Raw genomic sequence first — 24,201 nt, forward strand, 5'->3', positions numbered from 1 at the left:
ATTTATTGTGGAAAAAACCCAAACCCTTGTGCCTGACACCAGGCACATCAGTCAGGAAGAAGCCCTTGATGCTTTGCTACAGCCTCCATAGGGGTGCTTGTTTTTCCACCTACAAACTGCATTAAGAACAACCACTTTTTTTATACATTTAACGGAGCCAGAGATTTAATTATATTTGACTCCAATTATTAATCTTACCACTTTTTCTTCTTAGCAATATCTTACTAATGAAAAAAATCATATTTACATTAGTTTTGTAATCTCCATGAATTGTCAGCTGAAGCCTTTCCCCCCCCACACTAGCCTTGCCAATATATATTGTTCTTTATAAAGTGCTCTTGGTATTAAAACTTTTTGGCCTCCTCATCAGCTGTATCCTTGTGTACTGCGGTTTCTAATTAGGTTAACTACATTTCTTTGCCTTAAGATACGTGTTTGTGGGTGTAGGTATAATCTAGGAGTAATCTTGCCAGGTAGTTTCTTGTCTTGCTGTGTAAATGGTTTCTTGGAAGGAAAATACAAAAATATGCTAAAAAATTCTGACAGAAGGGAACTTTTTTTTTCCCCTTTAACAGCTCTGGCAGTACATGATATTCCTACCAAAAAGGATGGGAAGATTAATGGCACTGTTCTGTAGCAGCTACAGTTTAAGGACACAGAAAAGACTTTACTTTAGAGCATCTGGTACACAGCTGGAAAATATCACATTAAGTCCTTGGCACACAAATCCTTTTCAGGCCCCAAATAAAGGCAGAAATCACCAACATGATATACATTTGGCAGTTGCTCCTATTTAATATGCATTAAATGGGGAGAAGTTAGAAACTCTGGTCTGTTCCAAGAGCTATCAACTCCTTCCCCGGGCTCCTCTCCAGCACTTCCAAGGATGTCCTTTCCTCTCGCAGAGATGTGATGGCTGATATGCGGCTTATAAAACCCCAACGATCCTTCTCAGCTGGTATTTAGCTCTGACATTATCTGCTTCTTTTTAAGACCTCAAGAAGGGCTTGTGTAAAAAGTTTCTTCCTACACACCCAGCCAAGGCAATTTCCTCCCTACCCTCCAGCGGTCTTGCCTGGTACCGCCAGGCCTGGGTCTGCCATGGCACTGCTGTCTCCATCCCTCTCCCCTCCTTGCCCCTGGAAAGGGGGAGACTTGCAGCCCCATCCAGGAGGGCTGGGAGGTGACTGTGCCAGGGACTCCCCAGAGCTGCGGGTGCAGGCAGCCTGAGGCCACATCACACCCACAGGCTTGCAGCCCCCAGACCCCCAAGGTAGGCCAGCTCCCCCCTCCCACTATGGGGAGCAGCAGAGGGCCCCCCCTCCCCGTACCTGCCAGCCCGCTCCTCCCTGGCTCCATCACCATGGAAACACAGGGCTCTCCCCACGTTCTAGAAGATGCCCTCCCTCCCCAGCCCCACAAGGCTCCGACCCACACCTTCTCCCCACAGCAGCCACCTTCCCAGGAGAGCAACCCCACATACCTTACCCTGCCCCAGCCCCACTCCCCTATGCTCTCCTACAACCCCCCCCCCCCCCCCCCCAAATCACAAGCCTTAGAGAAGAAAGAAACAGGCCAAGGCGATTTTTGTTTGCTCCCCTAATAGCAAAATATATTTCAACTGCTGTAATACAGTAGATTATAAACAGGTCTTTTGCATGACAGAACACGGTACAGGTTGCATACAAGGAACCACTGGTGCCGGGGCAGGCAGCAGCGTGTGGCAGCTGCTGGGCCACCCTCTGCTTGTGCACCTCTCCCCTGCCATGGCAGAGGGGCAGCAATGGCTTATTGCCCCAGCTGCAAGCGAGGCTGAACTCGGCTGGCTCAGAGGTACTGCAGGGAGCCGGTTCACTACCCTGATGCCACAGAGCATGAGGGCTTGCTCACGCTTACGCTGGACCACTGTCCTTCCAGCCCATCGACATTCAGACGGTGCAAGCTCAAACAGTTCAGTTTTCCTTTAGCGAGTGGCCTGATTCACGTAATCCATGCTATTTCATATTAAAAAAATACATCAGGATTTCCCGCCCCCCTCCCATCACAGCACGCAGCACATGCCTTAGACAGCTGTCACAGGATAGCATACAGTTAGCAGCTCAGAGGCAGGACTGCTTCAGCTCCAAAGGCCGGAAGCTAAATACCCCAACAGAAAGGACGTACTAGGCATGAAGACTCTGCACAGGTTCAGCATTCCTGAGAACAAACTGCCACCTGCACAAAAACCAGGACACATTTCACCATACTAATATTGATTTTTGTGATATTACTGAGCAAGGAGCTGCAGCTGGACAGGTTCCCACTCAAAAGCTGGAGGCTTCCCACCTTGGAACTGAGGGAGTTACCATGGAAGCAAGCTGCACAATTCTTGTGTTGGAAAGAACCACAGAAAACAGTATATATTATTATTAAGAAGTTGTAAAGGGCAGGTTGTGAACCTCAGCATCCTCATTATTGTCCAGAACACCATACTGCTAGCTCTGGCACTCACGGCCTAAAAAAACTCTAACATGGTATAACTGACTCTAATTAAACAAGCAATGTGCAAAAGACTTAGTATTTGCCCTCCAATACTCTTGAGAAATACAAAAATAAGCCCACATTCAAAGGCAATTTAAAAAAAAAAAAACCATGAAATTGAAAGTAATCCCAATTGTTAATGCCCTGACAGCACAGTTGCCAGATGCCTTGATCTGCAAGGCTAAAAACCTCAACCTGTCAAAAGCTAAGACTAGTTGCAACAGCTGAGCATCCCTTTCTGGTTGCCTTTTGCTTGCCAGATGCTCAAGCCCTCAGGCTTCAAGCACTGAGGACGCTGACACAGTAAATGCTGATATTCTTTATTAGGAATATGACAGCGCCAGCTGCAAGGGAAACACCAAAACTTGGCACAAAGTACCATGATTTGATCTGCTTTTGAGAACACTGACAACAGTAGCAAGACCTGACACAGGCATCAAGACAAATCAAGTCCCTAATCCATCACACCCTATGTGAGTGCAATTACAACTGTACGTAAGTGTTTTGAGCACCACAACTAAGTAGTACCAGACTGAGTTTCATCCTATACTAAGGAGCTGACAAAGCAGTTTGGCCAAAGGGTGGGATTTTTTGTTTGTTTTCTGTTTGTTTGTTCTTCCAAAAAGGAAGCTTAGTTGCTCAGCATTTCTGTCCCTTCCTCCCACAAAAGGTACGGTGAAAGATTTAAGATTAATCAAACTGAATGAGGATAAAGTAATCCATTTCATTCTCAGGATTTTATATACCAATACTGCCAAGTCTGAGTATATACATGAACACCTTCCTCTGAAATTAACCCAGCTGTTTCAACAAACAATTTCTAGTAGGAGATATTTTCAGAGGAGAGCCACATATGCAAACACTGTATTTGGCAAGTTTGACCTGACACAATGTCTTTTCTGAAGAGCAGGATTCCTTCTTTCAGGAAGCTGAAAACCCGGAAGAGTTTAAGCATCGCCTAGCTTTCATGAAATTACTTTTGACTCAGGTTAGTAAAAATAGAAGCCCAAAAGATAGTCGTAAGTGGATTGGGAGACAAGTCTATCAACAGTCCTAGTACTGCTGGTATTCAATACCTAGGCTGTAGGTCAGTAAGGAAAAGCTGTTACCAAGAAGTGCCAATAAAGAACATTTGAGTAATTCAGAAATCCCTGTGACCAAAGTTAAGGTACCTCCATCGTGACCCCCCCCTCTCCAATAATGGGAGCTGCAGTTCCAGTAAAACTGGGGAGATGCATACCCAAATACTATATAAGTTCCCTTTTGTGCTTAGCATCTGACAGAACAAGGAAACTGAAGGGACCCTGCCTAATTAATAGATACTGAAACACCAAATTCACATAATGCTTCTCCCTTTATCAGTGTGTATGGGAGGATGTCCTACCTCTTCAGAAGGAAGAGGGCAATACCTAGGAAACTGGTCTTCACCTGAAGTCCCCACTGGCATAAGAGCAGATGCAGGCAGATGAAAAAGCAGCTCTGACTTCAGCCACTGGGTCAACCCTCATTTCCCACCAACACTGTTAGAAGCTGCTACAACACACATTGGCGAGAGGCACCAAGATGTGTGGGCATATTGAACTGGACGTAGCCATTTCAGATGAGAATGTGCTATGTACCTATAAAGTTGACTGCATTTTCTTACACTTGGGTCACAGTATTTCAAATCTTTCACACTAAAGAAAGTCTTAACAACTTGTATACCTTAAAGCACCTGCCAAATAAAAGCAAAAGCTCTTTTATGAGTTAATTATATTAAGAGAATTGATTATCTGGAAAGGAAGAGCTAGAAGAAAAACTAGTCCTCAAGTCACAAGGGCCTTCAGAGAACAAAAATGCTGTAAGTCAGTTGGGAACTAAATGAATACAGAGAAAACAAATTTTCAGTGTAAAAAGTCATATAAAGACTGCACATGCTGTGCCCTGATTCTCCAATGCAGCCACAAGTAAACTGACAATCCCCCCTTCCTCTGCCTATTTTAAATCTGTAGGCAGCCAACATACATAGAATACAGTTCAAAGCCACCCAGGAATACTTTGGCTATCTTCAGAGCAAGGAGGCAAATACTCTGTTGCTCTGCCACTTGTCTGCATCACAGCAGCAGACAGGATCACAAAGAATATAAGTTTTGTAGACACCCCATTACCAAAAAGGAGAAAAAAAAAATTGCAAAGGGATGGCTAAGGAAGATGGACGGACGCCAACAATGAGCTACTAGCAAATCTGAGTAGACTATCTATTGTCCAGAAGAGCAGCAACTTGGGGGGACCCCTGGATGAGTAGGATTCCAGTAGACTCCATCTTCAGCTCAATGTTTTACTGGCATGGAAATGGCTCAAAGTGGGACAGCACATAGTAGATGCTGTCTATGAAGCCTGTTGCAATCCAGGTCAACTGGTTTGCCTCAGTGATGTTTAAAAAAAAAATTATAGTTTCTCCCCAATAATCAGGAGGCACAACTTCCCATTGAAAAAGTCTGTAATGAGTTAGGTCATTGGTCCAAATACTTGGAGGACAACTCTGATTTTCTGCGATGACACAGCCAGAGCATACCATTTTTACATCTTCATATGACAGGACCATGAGCGTGGTTTTAAGTAGTCCAGGAATGTGGGCTGCAAAACATGGAGAGGCAGTAAGTTAGTCACAGGCAAACAGCACCAGCTGTGGTGTGGTCTGCTGAAGTCAAACTTCCCCAACAGGAAAGATCAAACCACATTTTCACATCCTGCAATCCTATTCTTATCCTCACTAAACAGCCTGTGGAAGTGCAGCTACAGCCACAAGCTGTTTGCCTGTCACCCACCTTAACCCCAGTTCTGATACATCAGGTAAATGCTGAGTCTAGTAGCATATTGCATCAAGAAGCCAGTCATTTAGGATGGCACACTCTTAACTGAGGAGAATCAAACTTAAAATAAGAGTTTGCCTGAGGACACCTTTCGTTAAAACTGAAATCAATTAGGACAGCAAGAAGTTTTATGTAGAACAGAATCTGGTACCAAGAAAATGAATTGTAAGTCAGAGAACGTAACACCAACAAAACCCCAAACTGACCATTTATAGGCAACCAATTCTCACTGCCACCCACTCTAGCCTGGGAGAGGCACAACAGGCTGTTTTTGTGGACCTCCTAGAAAAGTTTCTCCTGACCTCATTGGCCCAGTGCTGCACTTCCATTCACAGGGCTTGAATGGCCTAGCATACTCTCAAGTAGTGGCTTATGTCCTCAGAAATGTGGGAAAAACACTCTCAGTTTCAAGTAGTGAAATACTATCAGCATAGAAAGAGCACTAATGAAAGCACTTTCGTTAGAAAAAGCTTTCCTAGATTGTCTACAGCTTCTAGACTAAATAACTCTTAATGAACCGATACAGCACACTGCCAGAAAGGCTCGTGCCATTTAACTTCTGCCCTGTCTCCACAGCAAGAAAGGACAAGTCACTTGGATGGTCAGTTATCCCACAGAAAAGGCCAGTCACTCACATTTTCCATGGGGCAGTACTGGCGGGCATACCACTCCTGGCTGTAGAGGCAAATGATGACACCTTGGCCCAGGAAGAGGGATGTCCACATGATCACATTCCAGATGGGCCCTTTCCGACGGTCATTAAGGATGAAGTTGAAGACCACTGGAAAGAGGTGAAATGAGAAACATCGTTCAGAAACAAACTCAGGATTAAAGAATCAAAGACCAACTGATTTCATGGGATCTTTCGCTCCCTTCACTTCATCTCTGGTGCAACAAGGCTGCTCTGTGAGGTCAGTATAGTGCAAGAAAATCTGGTTATGCCTGGCAGTAGAGCAAATACTATGAGATGATTCTGACATTTACTTCCAATAAGTTTGCCAACAAGCTGGCCCAGCTATAAGCCTCTGGGAATCAATACTGTTTGTGTTACGCTGGTGACCAAAACATGCTGGCAGAGGTGGCCTAGAGTTTATTAGAGCCCTGTAACTTGTTCGAACGCAAAACCCAAAATGAAATGCAAGAGCTTTAACTTCTAAATTGTCTCTCTTCCTCACTGCAGTAGCAAAGTAATACTTGTCTTACGCTATGACTTTAAAGAGGAAGACTTCCAGCCTGCTGACATGCAGCAATTCAACTAAGGCTTGGCAAACAGGAAGCAGTGCTATTTTAATATGTAGTGTCACATGAACAGCAGCCTCTCTCTCTTCCTCCCCATCCATACCTTGCTCATCTAAGTTCCAAGCTTGCAAACCCACTGTATGTATACATCTATCTATTAAGCTACTTGGCTGCAAAAATCCATTCACAAAGTTTGGACCCATAACTGCAACTCTTGGACAAGAAACAGTTCCGTGTGTTAGTGTCCAAAGGATAACTGGCATCAGAAGAGGAAAACATTCTTGTTTAAAAAAAACAACCACAATAAAACACCAAACAAAAAAACCACAATTCACAAAACCCACAACCCACTCATATACTGTCTCCTGGGAACTTACTTCCAAAGCATGTAAACAGGCAAAAGAGAACTGGATAGCAGTAGCCAAAGCAGATGCTCAGAACATATTCGTGCACAGCAGCTGATACTGTGAAGACGGATAGCATAGCTGCTGCTTTGAACTTCTTACCAAAAAACTGGAAGAGAGAAGAATACCAAGTATTATAAGCTACTCTGCTATGTTTTTAGTTTCATTGTTTCAACATTGGTTTTGGTTGTTTTTTTTACCTGAGCTAAGAAGTGCCTGCTCCAGCCAAGAGGCATACATGAAATGCTAAGTGCTTCACAGAGTACCTTGGATTTTAGGTGTTTTTCTTTAGGCATACTTCCGGTCTCCTGCATAAGCACTCAGGTTGAGCCCACTCATGAAGTATCTACCATAGCTCACCAAAATAGTACAACATGAGTTCAGACTGTTGAGTCAATCCTTACACTCCTACATCTCAGGCCCACATTTTACACACAGTAAGGACTTGGAAATGAGCAACGGATCTCTAAAAAGCACAGTGGCTACCCACAACAGCTGAGGCAAGGCATTTTTGTGCTTCTCAATGGACAGTGATGCTGCATCTTGACAAATGTACTGTCTTGCTCGGTGGTTAAATGTTTAATTAACAAAAAGAATACATCTGCTTGTTACTCACCCAAAGGAAGTCCCTGTAGGCATAGTAATAGAGCCAGTCATGTACTACCACATTCCAGGTTCGGTAGTAGTTTGCATAGGAAGTGGAGTTCCACCAGTCCTGAAAGCACAGTTGAAAGAGTATAAATCTAATTAAGCATAAAACATTCTACAGGTCTTTTCTGGGATATCAAGTTGAAAAATATTGATCAGAATAATACCAAGCTAATATAAGTTGCACTGTGAAATAATGCGTTCCACTGCACTTTCACCTTTCTACTCTGTATATTAAGTTTGGTTTTATCCCAAACTGCAGTGGCTGAGATGATAAAAGATTAAAAAGAGTGCTAACAGAGCTATTGGGTAGGTCTGGTGGCTGGTTCTGTTTGTGCACAGGGTATATTACCTTAAAAACAATTCAGACTGCCAAGTAGAAGTCAGATCTGTTCTACAGCACAACAACAAACTAAAGCCCTAACAGCATAAGCAAGCAAAAACCTGTGGATGTTTTGTTTGGTAAAATAATCTTCAGTTTCCTCTTCTTTCCTTTTCATTAGGAAAATGTATTTTAGAAGCTTTATAACCCTTGCTTTTATAAACTATAACTCCTGCTTCTTACCTTGTAGAACATCCTATCCGCAAAGCGCAGCATCTCAGCAAACGCATTAAGCCAACAGTGAAGGAATGCAAAGAAAACCAGGAAGAGAATCAGTACACCTAGAAACAAGGTAGATTCAGACCGGTTCTGTAGTGTTTTCTCTCAGCTATAAGCAAGAACATGTAATGCAGTCAAGACTGTTCTTACAGGCACTGACACAGATAAGCTTTGTGCTACCTATACAAAAGAGTAAAAGCATTTCAGCTTCTCTCCACACTAGGCCATGTTTATCCAGCAGGCAATAGCAAGGTTGCCACAGAGCCTAGAACTTGACTTAGAAGACAGTTAAATTCAAACCCAAGCTTTTATTTTGTGTTGCTGACTCTAAAGTTTAACACCATAATGCTGAAGTCTGCCCACAAGACCTCCTTTGCTGATCCTTGCCTATCACGAATGCATCTCATATGAAGCATTTCCCCTCCCTTCTGCCTCTTCCATAGTCACTCATGAATCTGGGTTCTTACCTGGCAGAATGGAGTTGAAGATGCAGAGGACCAGCCCTCGAAGATTGAAGGTTTCTTGACTACCATTGGGAAACTGAGGAATGCAGAGTCTCACAAAGATGTAGTAGGCATAGAAAAGTGAACCAAGCACCTGGAACAAAAACAAAAGTTGGACTCCATAAGAGAAATGCACAATTAACACACCACCCCTTGACAGCTCTAGAAGAGTAACAGCAGCTGCCAACACAAGTCAAAATAATTTATTTTACATTGCTGCTAATAAACTTCCCTAAGGGTCCAGGCAGAAAGTAAGCCACAGCCATCTCTGTACCATGTTGACAGCCAGGAGCAAAATCAGCTTGTCTTTTCTACTACAGCAGCTGCAAAAGTTTCTCCTAGTTACATCAACTCAGAAGTTAGGACATAAAAGATCTGTGCCAATGCCAAAGTAAGCGGGGAAAGTATCCTGTGATCTAGGTCCAAGACAAGAGCAGAAATAATTGAAAAATATTTACTGTAGTTAAATCTAATATTAAAGCTTACTTTTAGCCCAAAGGGGATGTCTACAGGCCAAACCACCTCAGCCCTTCTCTGGCTCATGAACCCATGTTCTGGAAGTTGAGGTCAAAATGCAAGCCACTGCTTTAAATACTCTGACTGCTGTAAGCCAGGTGTGCACTTTGTCACTCTCTTTTGTGAAAGAGCAAGCAGTCAAAGTCTTTTTCATGCTTTGTTTTTCCTTTTTTTTTTTTTAATTGTTTTGCTTTTTAAAACATGAATGCATGCTGTTCCTCGCAAAGCCATTACTTGGAAACACATCCACAAGAAGCTATTGAAGCTCACATCCAGAAATGTGAAGATCAGGTCAACCTTAAGCTCAAATAAGCACGGAAGATTTGGACTCCAGGCCTCATTATTTCAAAATTGGTCTGAATATCTGCAGACAGGTAGCTACGCCAGTGCAGTACAATATAGCATCACTGTAAAGAAAGAGCGTCAGAGCATAGATATTGCGCTCCCCACACACACATACAGCTTTTGTTTGTATGGAATAGAGTCTAAAGGTTTGTTTAAGCAAGGATTTTTATTTTTTTTTCTTTGACACACCCATTAGTGCAGCAAGATCACTGTTTCTTTTTTTAGTCACTGAAAAGTATTTTTTTCTGTTAAGCCCACACCAAGTAAACAGTGATTTAATGACAAAGGGAGGACTGTTTAGCAATACAGTTTAGACAATATCTGAAAGTGCATTCTTCGGAAAGCTGCACTACTCACCTGTGCAAACTTGGTAGCCACATAGCCCCATCTTATCATGGGATTCCTAGGAAAAAGAACACATGATATCATATCTAAATAAGACCCCAAAGCAGCAAACACCTCCCTTCCGTTACTCACTTTACTGAACTATACTCTGAAAAAATCTGTTTTTTGAATCCCAGAGTTCTTAATCTCCTGGCATCCAAAAGATGTCTGCCCAAATTGCTGGTGCTTCACTTTCAAATACAGCAGGATAACTATGGCAATTCCATAAATGGAAAAGTATCTGGAAGGCAGCATTATGCAATTGCGTAGGAGGTGGTGATCTGCCCGATAGTCACGTAAAAGACTGCTGACTCGACACTGTCGAAGTGCAACCCAGCAAAGTACAGAAAAGTTTGGGAGTTCCCAGTTTTAAAGGCTTCAGCCTATCTCTTCAAACTCAAGAGAGGGCTGCTTATTAGCACCATGTAAAACAACACACAAGCCTACTGCAGGAACTGTGTATCATGAAATATTCAGTAGCAAGTCCTTAATTTGTTTCACTTCAAGTGCACTTCCCAAAGAAATAAAACCAGAATGGTAAAGTCAAAATACTATTAGCATTAGACTGAGTTTTTGTGACCAAGTCCTGCCCTTGCCAGGTTACTGACTTAACTACATCTTTATGAAAGCTCTAACTCATAAATTGAATAGATCACATCCAGGGATGCTTAATGTTGGCTTCAGTTTTTAGACTGCTTTAATGTTCTATTGGTGTTGCTCACATTACCTGGGATAGTTGTCTCTGTAGATGAGGGTAGGAGCAAAGAGGAAGTACAGGTATTGAGAAATTCTGGGAATAGGTACTGTGCCTGGAAGAGGGGGAAATGAAAAAAAGACACTGCAGGTTTTTTTCTTACTGACAGTTCAGTTTCCCCAGTACCCTTTCACAACATAGAACTCTTATCACCTCAAAAAAACCCTCAGTCTGGAACTAAAGGTATGGGATTTGCAGAGAATACAACAAACTAGACCTATCAGATGGAATCGCCCTGCCATGAAGCACAGTTAACAAGTGACTAACAGGTAGCGCAGTGCTAACACCTTGATATCACGTTTCCTTTCCTCCTAGGGAAGATGAAGCTGTGACGCCTGTATCAACATGTGGGTTCATGTTCAGCTCTAGCATGCCTTGCTGAAAGAGCTTCTGTGCTTCTACAGTTGCTGTCATTTCAACTAGAGCACTGAACTGGAGGTGTGCAAGCAGCCCCTAAACACCTTTTGCTCCTAAAAGCAGAAATCCTGTTGAAGTCCTGTTGAAGAAAGACTTCAAGATACAGAGATGACTTAGACCTGGACAACAGTCTAGCTTGTTACCTAATACCAAATGAAAAGGTTCAGGCTAAAATTATGATGCAAAAGGCCAGCCTAGAGCCTCGTGACCTCCCCATCCAAAGCCACCCATTCAAATCCTACCTCTCCAATTCATGAGGACAGCTCAAAGCAGTGGAGGGAAAACAAGAGCTGGTTATGCACTGCTGTCAAAAAAAAGCAGGGCAAGTTACTCACTGGACTTGTCCTTTACAGAGGCTAGGACTCTGGGTACATTCTCCCGGATGAATGAATGAGCCTTCATAACAAGACGAACCTGTAAGACAAAGAGAATATCAGTTTAATACTCTCACTTTCCCAGCTTCCCAATAAAGACTGGATCAAGCATTTTAAGGTAACACCTTCAACACCCTGGTTTCTCTCTAATTTACTACCCGTTTCACAAGTAAAGGGCTGCTTCCTCTGCCCACAAGCCTGTTTAACTGACATGAATTTAAAACACTGCAAGGTGAAACCTACAGTAAAACAATCATGGCTCAAGAGAGTCAAAACACATCTCATCTACACTCACAGGACCACATCATACACAAGGACTCTGAATAACACCAGCAAGTCACTAACCAATTAACATTAATTTAAAATTGAAGGAAAAATCCCTATCCATTTCAACAGGCCAGTATGTTTCAAAGTCTTGAAACCGACTCCTTGAAGTTAGATGTGTTGTACAGCAATTACCACTACACTGGAATAAGGTGGTGCCCCATATAAATAGTCCACAGCTACCAAGCAGGGCTTTTTGTTTGTTTTAACACTGAAGGACCAAAAGAAGGACTAGTCCAAAGTTAATTCTCTAAGCCTACACTCTCATCTCTGAACATCCTTGTTTTAACCTGATGGTCTAACCACTCCTCCACACTCTTCCTCTCCTTCTCCCAAAAAAGAAAATTCCACTTTCAATAAAGTTCTGACTACAAGACAGACAGTTGCTTCTTGGGAACAGGAAGGGAAACAGGAACCACTTGTTGACTATGTACTTGCCTTTTTTTTTTTTTTTTTTTTTTTTAAAAGAGGGATGTTACAGCTTCCTTGTGAACTATGGTACAACAGGTTCTTAAAATTGGTTTTAAGCATTTAGCATCCACAAGACAACTAGAAATAAATAGAATTTCAGCCTTGAAGTATGTTCAGAAAAAACCCACAGTAAAATCTTAAATACAGCGTAAAAAACCCAAGTGGTTTCCAGGTCAAAATGAAGTTTACCACCTACTTCGTCTCATTAGACTTGCTGCCTGTAAGTCTGCCTTGAAGTCAAAGACAAACTCATCCACAGCCCTAGCTTAATTTAATGAATAAAAGCAACACTTGACTCCTTACGAAAAAGGACCCTTTCCATTTTGAAAACAAGATTCAACATATCCAAAGATACTGGGTAGGGACCTACCTGTTCCAGTATTACAATAAAACGGGAAGCTGGAGGCAGGGCATACGATACAGCAATATAGGTTGGTCCAAATCCAAGCCCAGCTGTTTGGAAGAGCGTGAACAACATCCCATAGAAAAGAGAGCGGATTACACGATGGGAGGAACTGTAGTAGCCTTGGGCCCACCAGACAAAAAGGTTGTAAGGAACAATAACTGTGGCACAGAACATGCACAGCCAAGTACAGAAGACGACTGGGAACTTTCCAAAAACAAAGACCAAGAGATCAAATCCTAGGACCAGCCTAGAAGGCACAAGGAAAGAGACAATATTCAGTGTCCACTGTTTCATTAGAAATATTTCTACTCCACTAAGTGGCTACAAAATGCAAAGCTTCCAGATCCTAATTGTTTGACAGTCTAGATAGAAGCGACCGTGGCAATTTTCAGCTCAGGAACAGAGGGCTGTCTGTGGCAGATTTAAGTGGCCACCCACAAGCACATCAGAAAATAAGAGATGAAGGACTCATGCCATCAATGCTGTCAGACACAGCTTACCTTCAAATCCCATAGGGCTTAAGCGCATCTTTAAGATCAGCATGTGCTTTAAGAGTACGCTCAAGCTCATCCTGGTTAAGAACAAGCACGTGACTAAATGATCCACTGCTGAACCAGGGTCCAAAAGAGCTTTTGGGGAACACTCCAAAGACATCATCACTATTACATTAAGAATCAGTTCTTCCCAGGAGTTTAACACTTAAAGAGGCTTTTTCCCCGCCTCTGTAGGCATGAGGTATTTTAACATCTAGCACTCAAACCTAATTTAATTCTGCTTTGTGAAAACTGTAGGCATTCCACATGGATTCAATTTAGAAGTCACCCAAAAGGCTTAGGGTCATCAGATGGTCAGTTCAAATATGTCCACATGGTGTGCACCAGGTACTTTATTAATCAAGCTTAAAACATAAGGACATAAACAAAAGGATGTTCAACCTTACTGGCTATCAAAGTCACCAGAGCTTACTCCTACGCAAAAGCAGCTCTTCTAAGACAAGGTCAGAGAAGAAGGTAGTACAGAGTACACCAACACAATTTATTTGTTCTCATGCGGAGGCTCAATTGCAAACTGGATCCAAACTATCAGATCTAGCTGCGAACACAGCAATGATATTTTTTTTTCTTTCCTTTTTTTTCTAAAGTAATCAGAGAATCCAGCCCTATTAGTTGATTTGAGGGGTAAATACCTGTTCTCCCCCAATGTCCATACACTATTAAGTTAGGATCAGCTAAACAATATTCAATAGTACATGAGCTTGTTCTTATACCTAGACAAGAGGAACGATAATAATCAAGATACAACTCTAGTTTTGTACACTGAGGATCAGCTAATCAGCAAGATAAACACGTAATCCTACTTGTGTACATGGGATACAGCTTGCCAAAAAGATACTATTTAAAGCAACGAGCGAGTGTGAGGAAAGCAGTCTTTCACAATCTTTTTCAGAACTGGCTACCTGCAAAGCACAATCTTAACCAATATCCTTGAGATGTTTTCCCCAGGAAAAAGAAGTTCTATTTTTATTGAAGCACAAGTACAGTGTTCCAGAACTGTCATTTTTAAACAGAGGAAGGACTGCTGAAGTATTTAAACACAGTCCTCCTTCAAGCAACACAAGCAGCTGAAAGCTACTGTTTCATTAAATATATTCAACTAGAGCAGTCCACATTCAATAATGACCCCTTCCTTTTGCCAGCCTTGTGATGAAGTAAGTGTGTTAGGCTGAACTGTGCTGGCCATAATTCTCATGGAATACACCAATCTGTAGGATTTTCCTAACATCTAGCTATCTGATTTGAAATGATCATATGCCCTCAACAGGAATTCCAGCATATATTTTAAGTATGTCAAGTTGAAACCCCCCCTTCCAACAACATCCCAAGGCAGGATTTCCCCTTCTTTCTGCACCATTCTGAGTTTCATGTACCTCTTGGTCCCTGTCTTTCCAAAGTATTCTTACCTTCCTTCATCAATGAAGTCTACTAAAAGTGTGCTGAGGATGAAGACAATGAGAAGAGCGATGAACATGTGGTAGATTGTCCTGATGTGACTCACTTCAAACAGCTCACTATGGGAGAGATTCAAATGCTATCAGGCCATTCACATAGCACACCACACCTCCAGCATGTTAGCTTTCAAAGTGTTTCACAGTAAGGTAAGATGACATCACTGCCATCCCCATTCAAAAGACTCAAGTTAATGCACAATTTGGGTGTCAGTCTACACAGACACTTCCTTGGTTTATCCTCAGACAAAGGATAATTAGCCATTATCTTAGTGGTACTGAGAGGACTGTAATTAAGGTTTATAGTCAGGAAGCCTGCAAGCTGTAGTAGAGATGTTTTAGAAAGAAACAGAGAAGCTTAAATGGATTAGTCCACAGGGATTTGAATATAAGACCACAGGTGGTGGTGGGGAGAGTACCTCAAAGCAAAGGCTAGTTAGTTCGCTATCAAGGGTATTTTCAGTCAATTTAATGGAAAACGTGAAGTTAAGTTACTCACTCCAAGAGGGACCTTCTGGCAGTAAAGATCTTCCCATGTTCTGGAGGGGCCCTCGAGGTCCTGCAAACAAAGAGGAGAACATTTGAGACAAGAAAGGAAATAAGGCTTCCAGGAAACATAACCTTGTTATAGGGACAGCTTAAAACTGACTTACTTGGCTTTGTGCAGTTCCTTCTCTGAGCAGGAAGCTGGGAAGAGGGAGGCTGAAGATGAGGAATCCAGGAGTGCTGATTTTGCCACCAAACTGTTCACAAACTCCGTGAAGTGACTGTCCACTTCCTTCATGAAAGCTGGCTTCAATTGCTGATAGAGTAAAAAAGGAGCAGAAAATTGTTTAACTCTTCTGGATACATTTTCATAAAATATTTATATTCCTTTTTATCCTGGAGCAGGGCAGAGCAAGGTATCAAGAAAACATTCCCGTATCATCTGCCAACAGTTGGAGCCAACTTGGACAAGATCAGGGACTTATCCTGGCCTGTTCACACACCTCAGGCCAGAGGACTTTGAGTGATGTTTATCTTCTCTATCAGATGCAACACAGAGGAGCAAAGTAAACATACTGCTCTTCATATATAAGTCTGGAGTGGCAGGTATTTCACATATTTTATGGTGCCAAAAAGGTTGAGCTAAACTTAACACATGAGCCCCAGAAAATTTTTCTCAATTTTAACCAGAGTTACAACCTTAGCATACCAAATAAGTACAACAAGATTTACTTTTTAGCCCATCTAGTGTTACTGAGGGAAAAATGGACCTTTCCATGCTTGTGGCTAAGTAATCACCATCAATGTTCTCATGCATTAACACAGAGGCAATCTCAATGATGTGAGTACAGGAAGAAGGACCAAATTTACCCCTCCACTGCTACCACTGGATTAAAACTTTCACATACCACTGAAATTACAGAATGCCCGCAAAATTTCCACTAAAGCAACAAAACAGGGTACCATTGCTAAGCATTAAGACTGAGCAGTGAGAGAGAAAACTGGTAGGCAGCAAGACTGAAGTTCAAGAATTCAGGGGATCAAATATACCAGTTGAATTTCATACACTCCCTTTTCTTCAGACAGCTTTATACAGGTTCTGTTACAGCCAGTTGTGACAAAGTTGCACCATTTTAGCCTATTCATATTTTTCTTCTCTCATTTTATTAGACAAAGGCAACTTCTGAAGCATCTGATTTACTAGAGACCTTGACTTCTAAGGGTGCATGAAAAACCATTGATGAGCATCGCCCTCATCAATAAGTCATCCAGACAAGGACTATAATTCATCTTCAAAAGGCAGATTGTAAAATGCCAAGATGTTTTCATATCCCTTTTGTCTTGCCTGAAGACTAGCACATGTAATTCATTCCTGTATTTTCCTGTCTGCAACATAGTTGAATCTGCTATTTAGTCTCATAACATGAGCTTTCAAAGACCTGATCTCCCACACCCCAGGCAGAGTTTTTAAAACCAGATGCATTTAGAGGAGAATTAATGATTAAATGTTCAAAGTTACTTATTTCTGCAGAAAGTGCTACACTGAGCTCTGGATAGCTTTTTGTTGTGGTGCAAATTCTCTTACTCTTTATATGCAGAGAGGATCCTGAGATTTGCAGAGTGGCATGTTATTCTTATGACTAGAAAAAGGCAGGCAAAATGAATTCCCTCAAGGAAAGAAAACGAGAACATACATTCATTGTATTTCAGTAAGAACTTTGGGAATCTAAAGATCCTTAGATCTCTGGCACTTCAGAAGACAGTGATTTATAAGACTTATGAGAATTTAGTTCCTTAACATCAAGTCCTCAGACACCAAAAGGTTTCCCAATACTTGGGCCTAGTGATGAAGCGTGGCCGAAAGCTATCCCCTGAGCTCCTGAACCATAAACCTTTTGAGAACGTTCTGCCAGATAGCCATCATCTTCAGCACAGTTGATAGGCAAGTTTCAAGAAATGACTTCAAATCTAATTGCATATTGCGTTTTGGTTTCTTATGCAAGTGTCTACTAGCAACATTTGTCTGACTATCCTTTTGCCTGGGATTTTTCAAGTTTGCCTCCAAATTCAAGGTCCAAGTCTTCCTACATGTTAACTACATATTATTTCATCTAGTCTTCCTACTGATCAGCTGCTTAAGAAACACATATGTTTCCCTGATCACCTTCAGGGTGACTGCTACCTACTTTCTAAACTTTACGGCTGAAAAGTAACAAAACCAAGAAATCCATTTTCAAGGAGGGAAAGAAAGCCTGGAAGTTGTGCACAAAAATTATGCTTCCTCAAAAAGGCATGTGTGACACTTGAGCTCATTTGTCAGTAGGTGTTTATGTTTCAGTGCCTAACTATTATGCTAAAGAAAGCTGGAACAGCATTGTTTTTGCTAAAAAGGAAGAGACACAAGGTCTAAGAAAAGAAGAAAAAGCCAGATAACTGAAACAGGATCTGTTAGGTCTAAGCTGCAGCAGTGATATGTCTGCCCCTTACACAAACCTCTTTCCACAGCTATGTTTTAAGGAGTCTACTTCCACTGATGGATACTTGTCATCCATGATATATCCATCATTTTCCAGCACAAATCACAGTTGGATTGATTTTATACAGTAGATCACCCAAAAAACTAAGCTAAGAAGCCCTCTCTAGAATCAAAATTTGTAGGCTAACGTAATATATTAATAGATGATGTATTCTTACAAAATGCTACTCTCTAATGCAACAACAGCCAAGTAAGCAAGTCTAACTCTCTGGCAGGAAATATAAGACAATATGAAGTGAGACCACATAAAACCAGAAGACCCTGAAGTCAAGATGCATCAGAACTCTACATTCCTCACGTTTCATAATGGTCAGATCCAGAGAGATCTCTTGAAACAGAAGCTGCAGTAGGAGGAGCAGATTAATATTTAACTTAATAAAAACATTTTTCCCTTATTTGGCAGCCGCCAGTACAGAATAAACAAGCTTCACCAGTGCTTAATGAAACAGAAGCTCTTAGGAGCTGGCTACTCTTAAATATTGCTTTTCTGGGAGGCAGAGAAGAGGATTGTCTCTGCAAGAGATGTGGACTTGTTCCTTTAAAAACAGGAGAAAAAAAAAAAAAACCAAAACATTAAGTACTTCGGAACTACGACCTGTAACAGAAGACACCAGTGCTCTCTGGCACAGCCTGCTTTTACAGCTTGCTTGCACATATCCCTACCAAGAAAGTCAAATAGAAATTCCTGCTCCTCTTGAGGCACTCAAATTTCCATGCCAAACAAAGCACTATTCATCCCTACCAAAACTATCTTTTTTTTTTTTTTTTTTTAAAGTCTCTCCCCCTTTTTCAGCCTAATCTCTTCTCAGCAAGAGTTTAACAGAAATTATTTCCTTAAACTACCTCTTCCCTTTAGTTGGCACTCTGCTGAGACTGCCTCCTCCTAACACAATCCTCCAGGGCTAATACCAACATATGCATGTGTTTGGATTGGGAGAGCATTAGATTAAATAAAATACAACCAGAGCATAGACCCTACAGTAATTGTAATTTTATATCACAAAACTGCACAACATATCCTGCTATATTATCAACTATTACTACTGCCATTCAAAGGGCAATCTACTTGAGCAATTGCCAGAGTAATGTTAGCGCTCAATAAGCCAAGTACATTCTACCCAGTCATCAAAAAAAAAAAAAAGAAACTTAAAGAGAACACACCTCCCACCAGCCTTCACTATGACAGGGCACAGATGCACAGATGGCCTTGTCGTAGCTTCCCCCAATGGGAAGCACTTAACCAAGAGTTTCCTAAAGTATGCCTGAAGTCTCAGACAAGAAACTGGGCAGATCCACTCAGCTGTCACCATTAAGTTTTAAACAAAAGAATCAGATCATTACAAAACCAAAAAAGGAGACTAGCGTGAAAAGAATGCTATGCCAGCCAGAAGCTGGCCAATAACTGATGAGAAGTCAGAGAGAGTTGAAGGAAATAACCCTGTAGCTTACTTAAAAAGTTGCAAAAGTTCCCCAGCATTTTACTCATTCAAACAGGTTTAGTAATTTCGGTCACTGAAACACAACAACATCCAGCCCTGATCAAGTGACAGAACACACCATTCTTAACTCAGTTTAGGATGAACAAAGGACTAGATTTTCAGACTGGACTACAGATGCATGAAGGCATCCTATGCACGAATAGCACCTAGCACCTACAAATCCCATTTAAATCAGTCAGAGTTGCCAGTGACCAGCACTTTTCTGAGTGAAGAGTCTTTCTAGACCTCAGATACCTGTCACCTGGAAGGTAAAGTGCAATCCAAGCCTTTGTTCAGTGGTTCACACAACAAAAGGGCCAGGCACTCCAGAATTCTCAGGAATTTTGCAGTAGATGGAGGTTTTTACTTAGCTTTATAGCTATTGTTGTAGCTTTGAGGGATGTTAAACAAATTTGCAAGCTGCTTAACTCAGGGTTTAAAACCTGAGCTCTCCGTGTTTTGGGAGAAGCTCCAGTAATTAAAGTGCCACTGCTGGTTTTCTTCAATTCTCTTTGCAGACAAGAAATCACCTTGTCTACAAACTAGCGTGTCTCAAAGCTGGAGGCCAGAAAAAAAAAATTTAGAAACAAGAGACATTTCTGAAGAAAGAAATCAAAGATCAATCTGTCCCCTTGCAACCAGCTAGTGCTCCCTGGAACATAGAACTTAAAGCTACATGTGCTTAACAGCCAAAGCTTTCTCATGCAGGCATCTGTTGCCAACTTAGTGATTTGCAGTGACTGTTTTATCCGCAGAGAAAAGATGAGAGGCTTGCTCTATCATGTCCTTCTCATTTAGAGAAGACAACACAAGAAATAAAATTCAGAGCTGACTATCCCTCTAATGTGCTGAATTTCAGGAGTTTCAGCACAAAAAGCAGTACACTCTTTGCAGAAGACATTTAAATATACTTTACTTATACCTATTATAAATTACACACTGCCTATAGAGGTGAAAAAAAGACTTTTAAACAGGAAAACATCTGAAAGGTCAAGATATTTCTCTGTCTTGTAAACATCCACTCCCAATATTCACATAAGGGTGGCACAATTAGATTACTTCATCTTTACCATGGAATTCTCTGCAATAAAATTAAGCAAGAGTACAGGACGATTTGGCCTGAAGAATATGCGTGCTACAAAACAATGGTTAACAAGGAGGGTGCAGGTCATTGTTAGCTAACTTCATTTAATTTGGGCATAAATCACCTTAACATAAGCTAAGACAATGGCAGCTCACACAAATGTAATGATGTTACAAATACACAGTGCTATTTCCTTTGGGCATATTGCTCACTGACAAAATGAGTGGGACCAAGGCTCAGGTAGGTCATTTCCATAGCCAGGGCAACAGAAGCTGTGGGATACAGGTTACATGCTAGCCTTTGTTCAGTGGATAGCAGGACACAGAGCATTCTAAAGACTAAATATGCAAGTAGGCTAGCTGATAATCACACTGCCAAAAGTTAGTGGTGAGTGAAGTTCCATTTTATTTACAGGCCTCAAAGTTCATTCTTATCTTTGGACTTCAACCTATTGGGGTCAAGTAGGACAGAACTGCATTTGATAATACCACCTCTCTTGTGCAAAGTCAGAAGAGAGAAGGAAGATAGAAAGAGGGCCGTATAAAAATCACTGCACTCAAGCTATGACTGAATAGGGATATTTGTGTTCCAGGACTAGTGACTCTCCAAAAGACATTTGGGGTCAATTATCCCGCTCCTCCCCGTAAGCAAGCATTAGAGTATATTTACCTCAGCTTCTGCTATTAGCTGCATTTTCCTTGTTATCACATGGTCAACATCAACCCGGCCTAAGGAAGGAAAGCAAATATTTAACATTTGCATTTTCAGTGATGCAAGCTGCATGTCTGAAAACACAGAAAGCACAACATACAGTAGCCGAGTCACTGATTTTTTCATTAGTGCTTCTGACTTCTAATAAGGTCCCAGCAAGTTCAAAACAAAGCTGCAGGAAATTCATAAGCTATGACCAAGTATTTTAAACAGCCATTTAAGATCACAGCACTATAAGGCAGTCAACAGCTGATAACAGGCTGGATTTTCAAAAGCTTTATTTTCCATCAGCAACTCTGCAAATCTTCCCAAGGTCCCTAAACATATTCAGCCTTGAAGCAGCAAATGGAACAACCCTTAGAAGGTCATATCCAAGTGTACTGATCTTTTATCACAGCTTTATCTTACACACAGTGAACTAGGCATAAGATTAGGTTGTCTGGAGGTCTCTACATTGCCAATAGACAAGGCAGTCAAGTCACGACTATTTGTTACCGTAACCAGCTCTGAAGACTGGCTAAATGGCAAGTTGGAAGGTTACCCTCTGTTCAAACCTGGCTACTCCCACTCCTTTCATCCCCCAGGAGAAGTGCTAGGTATCAGTCTGACTGTATTCCTCAATATGTTTCATCACTTAAGCAAACAGTCAGGTCTAACCTGCCATGAACATCATCCGACTTTTATCATTACTAAAACCATTGGCTAATATGTAAAGCCTCAAATATCACCCTTCTTTTGCATAAAGAACTATACACATCTGAGATGCCTCTGTTACATCAAGAGGAAGCAACATACTCAAATCAGACATTTCAGACTAGTTGAGTTTTAAGACAAGGTTTGTCTGCAATGGTTGTAGAGTGCTGGCAAGCCAGCTGGCGTTTCACTTCTCCAATTAGAACTACAACACAGAAGATAAAGTTACTTAACACAGAGAGTCTTGCACATGAAGCAAAAGCAAGATTAAAGCAGCAATATCCACCCCCCTTTCACTAGTCAGGGTGAAAAGATAGCAACATACCTTGCCTTGTGCATGTCCTTTGGCAATTATAGCTGCAACAGTACCTTACACAGTAACACATTGCTAGTGTTACAACTTGCATGTTCAGTAGCTAAGATGACACTACCACTCTTAGAAAAAGAGGATACTGAACTGATTCTCTAGGAACATTTCCAGTGAAGCATGAGCTAACAGATTTGCAGTAGAGGTGGCAACGTTGTGCTGCTGTGTGATGAGAAGACAGATTTATGGCAATATCACAGTTCATAATGCAGCCTCCTCATCTTGTCCTCCTTGTATGTGTGCAGCCTACGCACACAAAATGCACAGTGTGTTGTTTTAATAAAGCAAGTGCTTCTGTGATGCACACTAGTCTGAAGGTGCTCTTATGAGCAACCAGTTGTATGACGTTTAGATAGACCTGCTTCAGAGATAACTCCAATTCCAATACTGGAGGAGAGTTAAATGAAACAAGAAACTTTATCTTCAATGAAGCTATGCTCAGTTGTCAGCATTTATTCTTCACCCCATACTCCAATCAAGCAGGAAGATCATTTTTTGTTTATAAAAACTGCTCCACAAGCTACAGACTTACAAACAGACCTGCAACAACAGCCTGTTACTTAGCAGCCTTGTAATGCAACAACAACAAGGAAACTTCTTAACACCATGAATTTTTGGCTGCATGCAAAGATCCATTTTTACAAAAATAGAGTTCCTGGTTGCTAAGCATCTCACCTCCAAGACAAAAAAATTACCTCAGCATTTAAGCTCATGCTGTTAGACTTGCCAAACAGCAGCAGTTTGGAAAACAATTTGAGAGAAGAGTGTAAGATACCACTGGAGAGTCCCTTGTCCCACTCAGCTCGTGCACTTTGCTGGTCTCAAACGGATTGCCTCCCTCTCTCCCCCAGTAAATTAAAAAAAAAAAAAAATCAAGTTGTTCCACAAGCAGCAGAACTGTATACCCTTCGTATCATCTCAGTGGCTCTACTTCCTCACTGCACCACTCCACAATTGTATTCATAGCCCCCTCCCCCATTACTACTACACTAAGAACCACCTTGTGCTTATCTGCTAGCAAGCAGACCAGACAGAGCTTTTGAACTCAAAACACAACTAACCTTTTCCTGTAGAAAGGTAAGAATTTGTGTCTCTTATCCAGCTGCCAGTCTTCAAGACTTATCAAGTTTGCTTGAAGCTGTCCAAGACCACCAAAGAGGACAGGACACATGGGACTTAATGGACTGCACTATTTCCTTTGTAAGCCAAGCCAAAAATAAATAGCCACTGCTTTGACTATACATTTCCTGTCAGATCTGGCATTTGAAGCCTCAATTATTATAACTACCCAGGAGCAGCCCACTTCGGAAATAAAACTCCCTTTTTGATTTACAAGGCCTTGAAGATGGATATAGTTTTACAGATAGCTAATGTACAGCTTTAATGGTTGTACAGGAAACGAGGCTAGACTCTGACCTGCTGATGCTGTAATTGCTAAATTGTATGCAGTGTCCCTCCTATCACTTTATTCACCCACACACCGGTGTGTATGCACAGACTAGACTAGAAACACAGCATCTTTTAAAATGCTTTAAAATCAAGATCTCCGTGTCTTTAGTATATGTGTCTCATAAAACAAAGTAAAACCACCTGTAAGCTTGTTGCTTCTTTTCTAGAAGAGTCTCCTGTAGAAGAAAACCCACCCCAAAACAACTCATTCTGCTGTGTTGCATCACACCATAAACTCAAGCTGTGTCACAAGGCAGACACCAGAGAACACAAACTCATCATCTTCTTGAATCATTCATCTTCTGTTGCACAAGCTGCTACTTATGTTCTGTGAGGTCATTTGAGAAGAGAAACATCACATGATTTTGAGACTCATTCCTTCATAAAGGAATTGTGTACTCTGAGAAGTCTAAATCTTCATTTTCCTTTGACACTGAAAATGAAGACTGGATCCCTCTGTATCACTTTGGCACTGCAAAACATCATTAAAAAAAATGGACTCAAGGCTGCACAAGACAAGCAAGCACATCTTAGCATTTAAAACAATATGGGATATGCCTTAAGAAAACAGGAAATATATTTAAAGTCATAAGGAAGAAAATCATCTTTGAAGACTAATATGAAACAGTACCAA

The 24,201-nt window shown here is 41.4% G+C and overlaps 1 protein-coding gene across 2 annotated transcripts in view; it reads right to left on the bottom strand.

Annotated features, from left to right (window-relative positions):
• Positions 1–2,232: 2,232 nt before the first annotated feature.
• Positions 2,233–24,201, bottom strand: part of SOAT1 (sterol O-acyltransferase 1) — a 30,540-nt gene continuing 8,571 nt past the window's right edge. For both annotated transcript variants that reach the window (XM_052801625.1, XM_052801624.1), the window contains exons 3-16: positions 21,017–21,075; positions 15,417–15,565; positions 15,263–15,322; positions 14,719–14,826; positions 12,723–13,005; positions 11,519–11,597; positions 10,740–10,821; positions 9,986–10,031; positions 8,732–8,861; positions 8,229–8,326; positions 7,632–7,730; positions 6,989–7,124; positions 6,008–6,153; positions 2,233–5,136 (exon numbers count right to left, since the gene is read on the bottom strand). In XM_052801625.1, the coding sequence (XP_052657585.1) occupies positions 5,080–5,136; positions 6,008–6,153; positions 6,989–7,124; positions 7,632–7,730; positions 8,229–8,326; positions 8,732–8,861; positions 9,986–10,031; positions 10,740–10,821; positions 11,519–11,597; positions 12,723–13,005; positions 14,719–14,826; positions 15,263–15,322; positions 15,417–15,565; positions 21,017–21,075 (1,532 nt within the window). In that variant the 3' untranslated portion in view covers positions 2,233–5,079. The remainder of the gene's footprint in view (positions 5,137–6,007; positions 6,154–6,988; positions 7,125–7,631; positions 7,731–8,228; positions 8,327–8,731; positions 8,862–9,985; positions 10,032–10,739; positions 10,822–11,518; positions 11,598–12,722; positions 13,006–14,718; positions 14,827–15,262; positions 15,323–15,416; positions 15,566–21,016; positions 21,076–24,201) is intronic.

The sequence above is a fragment of the Harpia harpyja genome, chromosome 11, assembly GCF_026419915.1.
Source record: "Harpia harpyja isolate bHarHar1 chromosome 11, bHarHar1 primary haplotype, whole genome shotgun sequence".
NCBI classification, from domain to species: Eukaryota; Metazoa; Chordata; class Aves; order Accipitriformes; family Accipitridae; genus Harpia; species Harpia harpyja.